The sequence below is a fragment of the Equus caballus genome, chromosome 28 (genome assembly GCF_041296265.1).
Source record: "Equus caballus isolate H_3958 breed thoroughbred chromosome 28, TB-T2T, whole genome shotgun sequence".
Taxonomy (NCBI): domain Eukaryota; kingdom Metazoa; phylum Chordata; class Mammalia; order Perissodactyla; family Equidae; genus Equus; species Equus caballus.
In genome coordinates, this window is record NC_091711.1 from 51,131,486 (window position 1) to 51,144,530 (window position 13,045).

The 13,045-nt window shown below is 64.3% G+C and overlaps 1 protein-coding gene across 2 annotated transcripts; it reads left to right on the top strand.

Annotated features, from left to right (window-relative positions):
* Positions 1–299: 299 nt before the first annotated feature.
* Positions 300–11,026, top strand: PANX2 (pannexin 2). Of its 2 annotated transcripts, XM_070253807.1 has the most exons (4): positions 300–487; positions 939–1,143; positions 7,749–9,194; positions 9,704–11,026. In XM_070253807.1, exons 2-4 carry the CDS (start codon positions 948–950, stop codon positions 10,045–10,047), a joined length of 1,986 nt encoding a protein of 661 aa, XP_070109908.1. In that variant the 5' UTR covers positions 300–487; positions 939–947; the 3' UTR covers positions 10,048–11,026. The 2 variants fall into 2 exon arrangements, with proteins under 2 accessions (XP_070109908.1, XP_023486898.2); XM_023631130.2 differs by lacking the exon at positions 300–487 and having other exon boundaries at positions 521–1,143.
* Positions 11,027–13,045: the final 2,019 nt, after the last annotated feature.

The window sequence follows — 13,045 nt, forward strand, 5'->3', positions numbered from 1 at the left end:
GTGACGGCTGCAGTGGAGGCGGGGGAGGACACGAGGCGGTGAGGGAAGGCGCCCGCAGTGTCCGCGCGCCGGCTGTCCCGAGCTGGGGAAGGGGGTGTCCAGTCCCCTGTCCGTGTCCGTGACCCTCCGCGAGTGGCGGCCAGGCTTCGGGTAGGCAGGCGGAGAGACTGCAGGAGGCAGAGCGAGGAACCCCCTCTTCGCCGGAGCGGCTCCCGCGGCCACTGGGCCGGGCGAACGAGGGATTGGGGTGCGGCTGGTCCAGCCCACCCCTCCCGCATCTCCACCGTGTGCGCTACCACCCCCCCCCCCCGCCCCCAGGGCGACCAGAGCCCCCAACTCAGCCTCTCGAAACCTGAGGAAGAAGAGGGACCAGTCATTGTCAATTCGTTTTAATTTAAATATTTTTTGCAAAGTCATCGCCGGCGCCGCATCTGCGTGGCGGGGTTGGGGGGGGCGGGGGGCGGAGCCACGCCGGGAGCCGCCGCAGGTAAACAGCCCCCTCCCCGCGCGGGAGCGGGGCCGCGGGCCCAGCCAGGGACAGCCGCCGCCCCCGCCGCCAGGACGCGCCTGGGCCCGGCTGGGCTGCAGCCGAGGCGGGGGCGGCGGCCCTGCGCCCCCCGCATCCCCCGGGGCCCCGGCGGCCCTACCTCTGCCCACGGGGGCGGCGGCCCTGCACCCTTTATCCCGCCCGGCGCCCCCCGTTCGGTCCCAGCGTCTGCTGCTACCCTTTCCGGCGCCCCCGCCCGTGCCCCCAGCCCGCGTCCCCGGTGTCCCCCACCCGCGTCCCCAGTGTCCCCCGCCCGCCGCCCCGGTGTCCCCCGCATCCCGCGCCCGTGCCCCGCTGCCCCGCCCGGCGCGCACCGCGCTCCCCCGCCCGCGCCCGCGCCCGCGCCCCCCGGGCCGCGCCCCCGCCCTCCATGCACCACCTCCTGGAACAGTCCGCGGACATGGCGACGGCGCTGCTGGCCGGCGAGAAGCTGCGCGAGCTGATCCTGCCCGGCGCGCAGGACGACAAGGCGGGCGCTTTGGCCGCGCTGCTGCTGCAGCTGAAGCTGGAGCTGCCGTTCGACCGCGTGGTCACCATCGGCACTGTGCTCGTGCCCATCCTGCTGGTCACCCTGGTCTTCACCAAGAACTTCGCAGGTGAGGCGGCGCGGGGGCGCGGGCGGAAGGGGCGCGCCCGCAGGTGTCAGCGCCTGGCGCGTCCCCTCTCAGGCCACCTCGCGACTCCATCCCACGGGGACCTGGCGGTGGTGGCGGCGCCCCAGGAGTCTCCCAGCAGACCCTCACACTCGCCCATCCCTGCACGTGTCGCCAGTCGCTGGGGCTGCCTCAGAGACCTTTCTTCTCAGATTTATTGTTTCTACCTTCCATTCGCTCACCATGAGCACCCGTGTGGACCCGTCCTGCACAAAAGAGGGGAGAGGTCTGGCGTGGGAAGGGGAGACCAGGAGGGGGAGTGGGCAGGATCCGAGGGAAGGAGGAGTGGCCAGGTGGAGACCAGAAAAGGACGGTTCAGTTGGTGAGAATGACAGCTAATGCCGGAGGTTGGCTGAGCCCTCGCGCTGCTGGGCAGGGGCTGTGGGGCGGGGTCCCTGAGGCCGGCAGGTTCTGGTCAGGTTTAAAGTCAGGCCTCCTGGGAGCACTGGGTGCCTGGGGAGGTCTGCACAGACACCATGAGGCCCGGCTGGGCTGGAGGCAGCCTGAGGCGGTGGTGGGCCATGGAGCCGCCTGGCCTAAGCAGGAGGCCCGGAGCCTCTGAAGGCTCATGCAGGTGGAAGGGGAAGCGGACAAGGCAGAGAAGGACGGGCAGAGTCGGGGTTGAGATGTGGAGGCCGTAAGTCAATAGAGGTGGGCCTGATTAGATTTGGTCATCGTGGGGTGCCTTCAGGGCCCCTAACAAGAAGTGCCCCAGGTGAGGCAGGAAGATGGACAGAAAGTGTGGGCCGGACTGTGCAGCCTAGGGACCCGGAAAAGGAGTAGCTCCTGCTGCCACAGCCCTCCTGAGGGGAAGGCTCGGGCAGGTGGAGACAGGAAATGGCGCCCTCCACCCAGAGTCTGGCTGGCAAGGGGTCTCAGGGCCCAAGTATCCAGGGAGGCCTCTAGGAAGCCCATCAGCTGTGCTTGAGGCCAGAGGTGCTAGTCCGTGGCAGAGGAGGTTGGGGTTCCTGTGCATCCTTCCAGGAGGGGGGAAGGATGTGTGGCTCTGTCCCCTGAGTGACACTGGCAGATGGTCTTGCACTCTGCATTGGCTCTTTCACAAAGGTCTTGCCTTTCAGAGGTCCCTGTGACCTGGGGCCGCTGGGCCTGAGCATGGACATTGTACAGGCTGCCTAATCTCACCGCAGGGCGGGGGCACGCCGGTGGCCAGACACTCAGACACTCCAGAGGTCAGGGTACCAACACCCGCGCTGGGAGGCACAGCATACTCAGATGTGGGCATGACCCCTGTGTGTTCAGTGACCTGCACGGTGTGCCTCGCATGTCTGGGCAGCATGGATGTATTCGTTTCCTGGGGCAGCTATAACAAATGAGCACCGACTGGTGGCTCAGAACAAGAGCTTTATTCTCTCACACTCTGGAGGCCAGAAGGCTGAGATCAAGGTGCAAGCCTCCAGGCCAGGCTCCCAGAGGCTCCAGGGGCAGGTCCCTCCTTGCCTCTCCGTGCTTCTGGTGGTGCTTCTCTGGTTCCCGGCTGTCCTTGGCCTTCCTTGGCTTCATTGCGGCGGCAGCATCCAATTTCTGGCTCAGTTTTCACTCAGGCATCTTCTTCCTGGGTGTCTGTATCCAAATTTCCCTCGTCTGATTGAATTGGGGGCCACTGTACTCCACTGTGACCTCATCTTAGCTTGATCACACCTGCAAAGACCCTATTTCCAAAGGTCACATTATGGGGACCAACGGTTGGGACTTGAACATCCTCTGGGGACACAATTCTACCCACTGCAAATACCCAGAGTAGGGCAAGCTCAGGACTCAGTCACCCTCAGGTGACCTCCTGGCACAGGGCCCCCACTGTGGTGTTCTGTTGTGAGTCCGGCTCACCCCATGTGGGGCATCAGCACCTGTCTGCATCCAGCCAGGCCTGGGCTTCTCCTGGTGTGTCCTTCATCCCTGGTCCTGGCAGTGCCCTTGGCCTCCCCACATGGGCCTGCCCCTTCACATCCACCTGTGTTTGCACACAGAAACGTGTGCACCCCTTAGTCCGACTGCTGATGTGGGCAGTGCATCCCCAGCATGGATAAGGAAGGCCTTCTGAGTGGTGGCAGGTGGGTGCCAGCATCTGCTGTCCAGCATCCAGACCTGAAACCTGCCTCTAGAGCATGCCCAGCCTGCGAGGCAGGTTTGCCCCACGGAAATCTTGTCCCCGGTCACAGAACGAATGGGGTTGGGCACCCAGCTGGGAGCAAGGGGCTCCGGCGCTCACCCCCACCGACCCTGCCTGGGGTGGACTCTGGGTGCGCCGGTCCTCCCTGCGTGCTGTGGACCAGGGGAGAGCTGTCCTCTCTGTGCCCTGGTTTGCTTGTTGGGGACACATTGGCAAATGCATGCTGGCCGTCAGGGTTGTGAGGAGCCGAGAAGGCGGTGCTAGCCCCCAGCCTGGGGCAGCCTCGCCTCGAAACCCACCAAATGCCAGGGCTGTCATGTCCCCAGGCTGAAGGGCGGCGTCAGGAAGACCCGTGGCTCCTGGCCCGGGTTGCTGTGAGTAGACCCCTACCACACGGCCCCACCCAGCGGAAGTCAGAGGGGTCAGGTGGGCACGGCCGAGACAGAGGGGAGGGCAGAGCTGAAGGGTTGGCAGTTCCTGGGATGTTATTCAGGCCCCAGACAGGGGTACCAACAGCTGCTTTTTCTTAAAATGGCCCAATAATCGGTTCCGCGTGAGCTGGCTGCAGCTCTCCCAGCAGGCGGGTGTCCCCAGGTGTGCTCGCCCCGCTCAGCCCTCAGCCGTCCTTTTTGAGGAGGAAAGGCAGGGAGCACTTTGTCCCACAAGGACGAGGAGCATGAGCGGCCACGGGCCTCGGTAGAGCCAGGTACAGCCCCTCACAGGCCTGGGTGGGCCTAGAACCTGCGTGGCTGACAGCCCTCGGGAGGCGCTGCTGCTGCAGCTCAGGGGCCAAGCCCTGGGGTCTCCAGGTGGGCTTGTGAGCAGTGAGACCCCACCCAGCAGCTCAGGAAGAACAGCTCTGTGCCCCTGCCACCTCCCTACCCCGTGCTCTCTGAGGGTCCCCCGCTCCTGCGTAGTGGTCCCACCCGCCAGGCCCCCAGCACCCTGGGAGGATGCTCTTCGCACCACCCTGGGGGCGCTGGGGGAAGGGTCTGGGCAGAGGAGGCACAGCCACCCCGTGCCAGCTTCCTGCGGCTGCTCTGACAAGTGACCGCACGTTAGCGGCTAGGAACAACTGGGAGTTATTACCATCCAGTTCTGCAGCTCAGGAACCTGAGGTGAGTCTCATGGGCTAAGATTCAGGTGCCATCAGGTGCCTCCCTCCTGGAGGCTGCACGGGGAGCCTCTTCTTTGCCTTCCCAGCTTCTAGAGGCGCCACATCCCTGAGCTTGCCTCCTCCGCCTGCAAGGCCAGCCGAGGGGCCTCTTCTCCTCTCCGACCTCTGCTTCCACCTCACTCAGACTCTGACCCTCCTGCCTCCCTCTTACGAGGACCTCTGTGATCAGTCAGGTCCCCCAGACAACCGGGATGATCCCCCTGCAGAGTCATGTCAGGTGACCTGGCTGCAGGTTCTGGAGATGAGCACACAACAGCTTTGGGGAGTTGGCCGCAGCGTCCCATGACGGCTGCAGGGTCTGGCAGCAATCTGGGGTGAGGGGCCTGAGAGGAGGAGGAGGGGCCCGCCAGCCAGAGCGGCAGGCTCACAGAGCTGACGGCACTGGGAGGGACATCCCCACTCCCCAAGTGAACAGGGCAGGAGGGTGGCCTGAGGGGCAGGCGCTGGCAGGATGGTTGGGGCGGCGGGCAGTGAGTCAGCTTCCATCTGGAAGGGCACTTGGGCATGGGCAGGCTGAGGACCCAGACTCAGGGCTAGGAGGGGACGCTGTTGAGGGCCAGGCTTGGCCTGGGGGTCAGGAGCAGCCTTCGGAGTGGTGCCTCAGGCCCCTGCACAGACTGGTTCTTCCCTGAAGCTGCATCACCAGCACCTGGCTCTTGCTCCGGAGTGACTTTCTCCGCGGCGCTGTCATTGGCCCGCGTGCTCAGCAATGGGGTTTCCAGGAGTACCCAGGACCCAAAGGACCTCTAGGCCACCGTGTCCTCTCTCAGGGGATAGCCAGGGGTCCAGGGTCCACACAATGCTGCCCTCTTGGGAAAGGGGCCCTCGAGAAGCTGGCTCTGTTTGCTTGTCCCCACTCAGACACCCTTGCTTGCCCGGGCAGGGACCCCATGGCACTGCCGTGTGTGAGCACCCTGTGCCCCAGGTCTGCTGTGATACAGTGGCTGCGCCCGTGCTCCCACCCAGAGTCAGGCCCAGCACCAAGGCCGCTGCAGCGTGAGCCGGAAGACTCAGAGCAGCACTTCCATGCGGGGCCACCTGCACACCTTTGCCTCCTCTGGCACCTGCGTGGCCGGCGCACCCTCTCTGCTGCGGCTCAGGGGCACTGTTAGCTTCTGCAGGCGCGGGCAGGTTGAAGGAGGAGGGAGACCCTGGTGGATGAGCCCACGGGGCCTGAGGTCAGAGTGGCAGAGCCCAGGAGGCGTGAGGAGGCGTGAGGGCCTGTGGGGCGTGCTGCTCTGTGGCTGCAGTGCTCACGGCCACTGAGAGCCTTCTTCCACTTCCCCTGTGGCCTCTCTGGAGCTGGGCTGGGGTCCAGCGTCCCGAGGCCTCCCTGCCCCCCAAGAGAGGAGGGTCGGCCACCCCTTGGCTTCCGGCTTGGCTGTGAGGACAAAACATAAATGAATAAAAAGCCATCTTCTCAACCAAGACAGTTAGTTCTTCTGCCTTCTCCAGCCCAGCTCTCCACTAGGCCGCAAATCCATGTCCTTGTTGGGGACCTTGGGCTGCAGATAGTTTTCCTGACCCTCCCAGGCCTCCTCTCTGCCCTTGTCCCTGGCCAGGCCCCCATCTCTCAGGTTCATGTGGCAGCAGCTTCCTCAGGGAGCCCCTGAACCCACCACCCACCAAGTCTAAGCCAAGCTCACCTGGCCCATCCACTCCTGCTCCCAAGCCCTCTGTGAGTCCCCAGGCCCCTCCAGACGACCATAGGACTGCACCCCCTGGAATGTTCTGTGGGCCCTGTTCTGGTGATCCCCAAGGCCTACTCTGAGCCCCCCTCAGCCCTCATGACAGTGTAGGGTTGTCAGCCTAGTGGCGATGGCCTGGGCTCTGTGCTCAGTGAGGGGCCGAGTGACCTCCGAATGCTGGGGCTAGAGGCTCTCCGTGGGCCTCTGTGGGGTCTCTGCCCAGATGTGTAGCTGGCTGCTGTCCCCAGCCCCCTCGGCCCATGCACAGCACCAGCAGTGACCATCTGCTTCTACGAGCGTCAAATGTGTTTCTCTGTCCATGCGTTCAGGGCTCGGGCTCACACAGATAGGCGGGCAGGCAGGCAGACAGACGTGTTGGTTCCTGCTGCTTCCTTGTCTCAGTTCCTGTGAGGTGAGGGCTTAAGCTGGAGCAGTGGAAGGCTGAGCAGACCCTCCCTGGGGGCTGTTCTTTGAGAGTGAGAGAGAGGGTTGAAGCTGTGGCGGGCCTGGCACATGTGCCACATGGTGGCTGTGGTCAGGGTGCTGGGGACAGTGCCCTCTGGGCTGGGGGCCAAGGCTCTCCTGGCCCACAGGAGGTCCTGCTGACCCTGGCTGTGTGGGGAGAGGGGCTCAAGCCTGGCCTGACAGCAGAGGTACCCGGCCTCCAGGGCTGAAAACATTAGGAGCCAGCACTGCACACAGGATGGCGCCACGCCTGCCAGGTTTACCCTTGGGGGAAGTGTTCACACGGACACCCCCGCAGGTGGACCCCTGTGTGGGCCTGAGCGTCACACACCTCCTCTTCCAGTGGGTTTGCACCCATCGTCTTCTGGAAGGGAAAACTCGAAGTTCAGTGAGGACTGTTTTTCCTGCTGTTTGGGAGGAGATCTCCACTGCTCTGCCTTCATGGCAGACATAGTGGTCCTGCTGGTGACCGCTTCCTGCTGGACTCTGGGGGGTCACTGCCCCTGCCCACCCAGCGTCCTGGGTTCCCAGGCCTGCCCTCCCCAGGACAGTGGGTCTTGGGGAGAGACCCCTCACCCCTCAAGGGCAGGCAGACCCCCACTGGCTTCTTTTTCATTGTAACACCCTAACTGCCTCTGGCCGACAGGACCTGTCTTGGCCACCTGCCCTCCCTGAAGACAGAGCCCTGGGCAGTGCAAGGCCAGGGGCTGGTCCAGCTGTACCATTGGAAGAGGGCCCCTAGCTGAGTGGCATGGCCTGTCCTGCCCCTCTCTGGGACTCAGTTTCCCCATGTGTACTTGGAAACTTTGTGGCATTTGGAGATGGGCCTGAGGTTCCAAGTGCAGGTTGGTCTCCAGGGCTGCGGCAGGCAGAGCTGTAGCCCGTGCCGCAGGGGGTTGTCGTCTGTGTGTCGGAGATCCCCAGGGTGAGACCCCCACCAGCATGGTGAGGACATAGGGGAGGAGAAGCCGCCTGGGACTGGGGGGTTTCTGTTTGAGGCATAGCAGTCCCTGTGCAGGCAGCTGTGTGGGAGGGGCCCGGGGGTCTGAGCCGCAGCTGGGCCCAGCCCGCGTCCCCTCTCTGCCCGCAGAGGAGCCCATTTACTGCTACACGCCACACAACTTCACCCGCGACCAGGCGCTGTATGCTCGCGGCTACTGCTGGACGGAGCTGCGGGATGCGCTGCCCGGTGTGGACGCCAGCCTGTGGCCGTCGCTGTTTGAGCACAAGCTGCTGCCCTACTCGCTGCTGGCCTTCGCGGCCATCATGTACGTCCCCGCGCTGGGCTGGGAGTTCCTGGCCTCCACCCGCCTCACCTCGGAGCTCAACTTCCTGCTGCAAGAGATCGATAACTGCTACCACCGGGCCGCCGAGGGCCGCGCTCCCAAGATCGAGAAGCAGATCCAGTCCAAGGGCCCCGGCATCACAGAGCGCGAGAGGCGCGAGATCATCGAGAATGCGGAGAAGGAGAAGAGCCCAGAGCAGAACCTGTTCGAGAAGTACCTGGAGCGCCGCGGCCGCAGCAACTTCCTGGCCAAGCTGTACCTGGCGCGGCACCTGCTCATCCTGCTGCTCAGTGTGGCGCCCATCTCCTACCTGTGCACCTACTACGCCACCCAGAAGCAGAACGAGTTCACCTGCGCGCTGGGCGCGTCCCCGGACGGGCCTGCGGGCGGCGGGGGCCCAGCCGTGCGCGTCAGCTGCAAGCTGCCGTCAGTGCAGCTGCAGCGCATCGTGGCGGGCGTCGACATCGTGCTGCTCTGCGCCATGAACCTCATCATCCTCGTCAACCTCATCCACCTCTTCATCTTCCGCAAGAGCAACTTCATCTTCGACAAGCTGCACAAGGTGGGCATCAAGACGCGCCGGCAGTGGCGCCGCTCGCAGTTCTGCGACATCAACATCCTGGCCATGTTCTGCAACGAGAACCGCGACCACATCAAGTCGCTCAACCGGCTGGACTTCATCACCAACGAGAGCGACCTCATGTACGACAACGTGGTGCGGCAGCTGCTGGCCGCCCTGGCCCAGTCCAACCACGACGCCACGCCCACCGTGCGTGACACGGGCGTGCAGACCGTGGACCCCAGCGCCAACCCCGCCGAGCCCGAGGGCTCCGCCGAGCCGCCCGTGGTCAAGCGGCCCCGCAAGAAGATGAAGTGGATCCCCACCAGCAACCCGCTGCCCCAGCCCTTCAAGGAGCAGCTGGCCATCATGCGCGTGGAGAACAGCAAGGCCGAGAAGCCCAAGCCCGTGCGCCGCAAGACGGCCACGGACACGCTGATCGCGCCGCTGCTGGACGCGGGTGCGCGCGCAACGCACTACAAGGGCGGCCCCACCCCGGGCCCGGGCGCCGCCCCCGACAAGAAGCATGCCCGCCACTTCTCCCTGGACGTGCACCCCTACATCCTGGGCACCAAGAAGGCCAAGCCCGAGGCCGTGCCCACCGCCCTGCCCGCCTCCCGGAGCCAGGAAGGGGGCTTCCTGTCCCAGGCGGAGGAGTGCGGGCTGGCCCTGGCCGCTGCACCCACCAAAGGTAGGCAGGGCCAGGAGGAGGAGGGCGGCCCCCCAGAGAGCTGCCTGGTCCTGGGCAGGGAGTGGGTGTCCAGGGCCCCAGGGAAGGGAGGACCCCACCCTCCATACCAGGCACCTAGTGTGAGGAGGTCAAGGAGTGAACCAGCTGATGGCAAAGGGCCAGGGCGGCAAGATCCTCGAGGGCCCTGTGAGGCACACAGGAGGACAAGGCTGGGCCCCAGGGCCAGCAGGGACATACAGCAAGGTGCTCAGGCCCTTGAGAACGTTCTGGAAACGGGTGTGGCTGCTCCTAGTGCAGCTAGAGATTTGGCCCAGGCAGGGGGCTGTGTGCAGAGAGCAGCAGCTGGCCCGTCAGGCTGAGGCCACCTGTCCCAGGGCACCTTAGAGCCACAAGCCCCCACCAGGCTCTCTGCAGCCAGCCTGCCGGGTGGGGACCTGGAGGGGTCAGCGGCGGTAGAGAAAGGGGCCACCTGTGGGGTGTGACGCGCCTGTGTTCTTGGCTATTTGCAGATGCTTCGCTCCCTGAGAAGGAAATCCTGTACACAGGAGAGCCGGCTCGGGGCTCGCTTCCCCCCGGGGGCCCGTTTCACGTCTGTTCACCCCCGACAGCCCCCGCCACCGCTCCTCTGTCACCAGCCAGCCTGGGCAAGGCTGACCCCCTCGCCATCCTGAGCCGCAATGCCACCCACCCACTGCTGCACATCAGCACCCTGTACGAGGCCCGGGAGGAGGAGGACGGGGGTCCCCGTGCGCCCCCGGACGTGGGCAGCCTCATTGCCATCCCCCCGCCACAGCAGATCCTCATTGCCGCTTTTGACGAGCCGAGGACAGTAGTGAGCACTGTGGAGTTCTGAGGGCACAGGGCTGCCTTGGCCATCACAGGCCCTCTGCATGACCGAGGTATGCCGCAGACCCCAGCCCCGAGTGGACGCGGCCTCTGCTTTGCCCAGCACCGCCCGCACCCCCCAGCCTCCTGTCCGCATGCCTTGGGGCTCAGCACTTCTCCCACCGCCCCCCCAGATGGCATCGTCAAGGTGCTGGCTGGGCCAGGGGTTGGCTGTGACCCCAGTGGAGCCCCCGGCCGGAAAGGGCCAGAGTCGCCCCCCACCCCTGCATCAGGCACTCGGCTGCGAGATGAAGAGTTTATTTTTTTAGTCAATTTTGTCTTGGGCCCAGGACACTGGCCTGTGAGGGGCTGGGCTGTGGCAGGACAGTTCGGATACTGAGCCTGGAAGAAAACTGGGGATGGTGGCACAGCCGGGCCTGGCCACTCCCAAGGGGTCCCGCTCAGGGCTCACCCTGCTGCAGGGACTGGGAGCCCTCAGGTGGGAGGTGCCAGGGTCTGCCCTCCAGTCAAAGATCAACATGCACTTTCTCCTTGTACCTGACACACCTGTACTTTATTGTACTCTGGTTACTGTAACTCGCTAGCGTGTGTGTCACAAGGAGACTTAGGATGCACTTCAAGGACGGTGTGTGTGAGCATGCGAGCATGTGGGCAATGGGCAAGGCTGCCAGTGTGCAAGTGGATATGTGTGTGATTGGGCGAGCATGCAGGTGTGTGCAAGTGTGTGTGTGTGTATGTGAGCAGGTGCGGGGGTGAGCAAGTGTGTGTGAGACTAGGCCTGCGCGCCAGTGTGCAAATGAGGGGAGGAGTCCAATGCAATAACCATGTCCCCACCCGGGCCACCAGCCCCCGGCTGAGGGCCCATGCCGCTTCCCAGGGGTCCAGGGCTGGCACTCGGCGGGTCTGTCCTATTACCTCAGCCACGGCAACAATGTGACAGTATTAACAAGGTAGCACCGAGCATATCAATAAATACTATTCTGGTACCACCTGAGTCCCGAGTGGTCCATCCTGTGGAGGCCTGTGCTATGGCGAGACCTCCCACATCTGGGCACCTCCATCCAACCTGCATGACCCTCCCTGACCTGCCATTATCACAGGGGGATGCTGGTGAATGGCAGGGCCGGGGGAGGTGCTCCGCTGCCCTCCAGGTTGCCCAGGGCCCTGCTGAGCCCCCAGCAAGGCAGGAGCATGCTGCTGTCACTCATGGTTGATGTGTCATGGCATCTGGCTAACATGTGTGCACTCTGGGCCCTAGGGTGATTCAGGGGGCCCCTGCCCCACAGGGCTCAGGCTCAGCGAAGATGAAGGCATGAGCCCCCAGGAAGCTGTCCCCTCCATCATGCTTGGGGGCAGGAGGCCATCGGATACACTTGGGGGGAACAGAGATAGCTGGCAAAACCTAGGAAGGCTTCCTGGAAGAGGCACCCTTGATGTGCTCTGGAGATGCTCATAATGTCAAAAGGGTCCAGGGTGGGGGGCCTTCATCACAAGGCCCAGGACTCGGGTGGGGATGAGGCTGGTCCCGTGGGTGCAGCACAGAGCCACACACACACTGCAGGCCACAGCAGGTGACCCTGAGGGTCTGAACAAAGGCAGCTGAGCCAGAAACCCATGGGGGCTAGAGCAGGCGGGGTGCAGCCGAGATTAGAGTGGACCTGACTGGCCTGGGCTCCCAGAAGCTCTCCGCAGCCCCACCACCACCACCACCGTGGAGCAGCCCTGAGTTGCTGCACTCAGCAAGACCCCTCCACGGTCTCCAGCTCACCCTGCATACAGGGACGGCAGCAGTGCTCCCGCCCCAGTGGCTTCACTGAGAGTGGAGACGGTCCCAGAGTCCTGAAGTGTGGTGACTCCATCTCCTGCACTTTCCGTCCTGCCAGTGAACACATGTGCTGCCAGCCCCAGAATGTCTGCACCCACACCAGTCCAGGCCCTTGGTGTGTGAACTGACCCCTTGTCCTGGTTTGCTGGGGAAGAGAAGGGCCCAAGTCACCGTCCCGTGGAAGCAAACACCTCACTGCAAGTGTGGGGGATGCCACCCTGCCCGGCGAGTGCAAGAGGGTGCCCTGTGGGCTCCAGTGTTCTTTGAAACACCCTCGCACCCTCCGTCTCCTCGCTCCTTCCCCCAGCCCGGGCAGGGTGGCCAGGCGCTGCTGTCCCTCTCACAAGGCAAGAGGTCAGAGAGAACCCTGCACCCCATCCCACACAGCGAGGACTGGAACCCAGGCCTCTTCCCACCACACCAGCACAGTGTGGGCATCTCAACCAGACTTGCTCCAAACCCCCGGGAAAGTGCCCCAGAGTGGACCATGGCGCAACACCTGGTAAATACCCGCTGCCTTCCTGTGCGAAGGTGGCCAAGGTGGTCCGTAGGGTGGAAGCGATCTGTGCCAGCACAAAGGAAGGGAATAGTGAGAACTGGATGGAGAGAGTGGGGACAAGAAGTGTGCGCCCTCCACCAAGGAGGACAGAGGCCACCCTGAGGCCAGCCAGGCCCCTCGGGGACCAGGAAGCTATGTGGGGGTGGAGCCTCTGTGTCTGCCAGCAGACAGCCCAGCCTGGTGCCAGGAGTGGATGGGGGATTATCTCCCACATCAGCTGGACCACAGGAGGGCCACCCCCAGACTCAGAATGCGGGAAACTGTGACCCCTACAAGTCACAGTGTCAGGTGCAGCTCCTCAGAGACCCAGGGCTGGGGCCAGGGCTCTCCTGGAACCTGAGGGGAAGCCCAGTGTCCGGGTCTGGGTGCTGAAGGACTGGCCCTGCAGGCCCAGACCAGGCACGGGGCTTGAATGCACTACCCCTCACTCCCAGGCCTGCAGGTGGCCTTTATAGCTCCAGGCTGAGGGGAGGACAGCCTGCCAGGGGCAGTCATTACTGAGGCCCCCACTCCAGCCCGTGGCCCCAGAGTGACTTGTCCCATGTCTCTCTTCTCCCTTTTTCCCTCAGCGGAGCCCCTCCCTCTCTCCCACAGGCCAGAGCAGGGGAGCAGGGACACAGC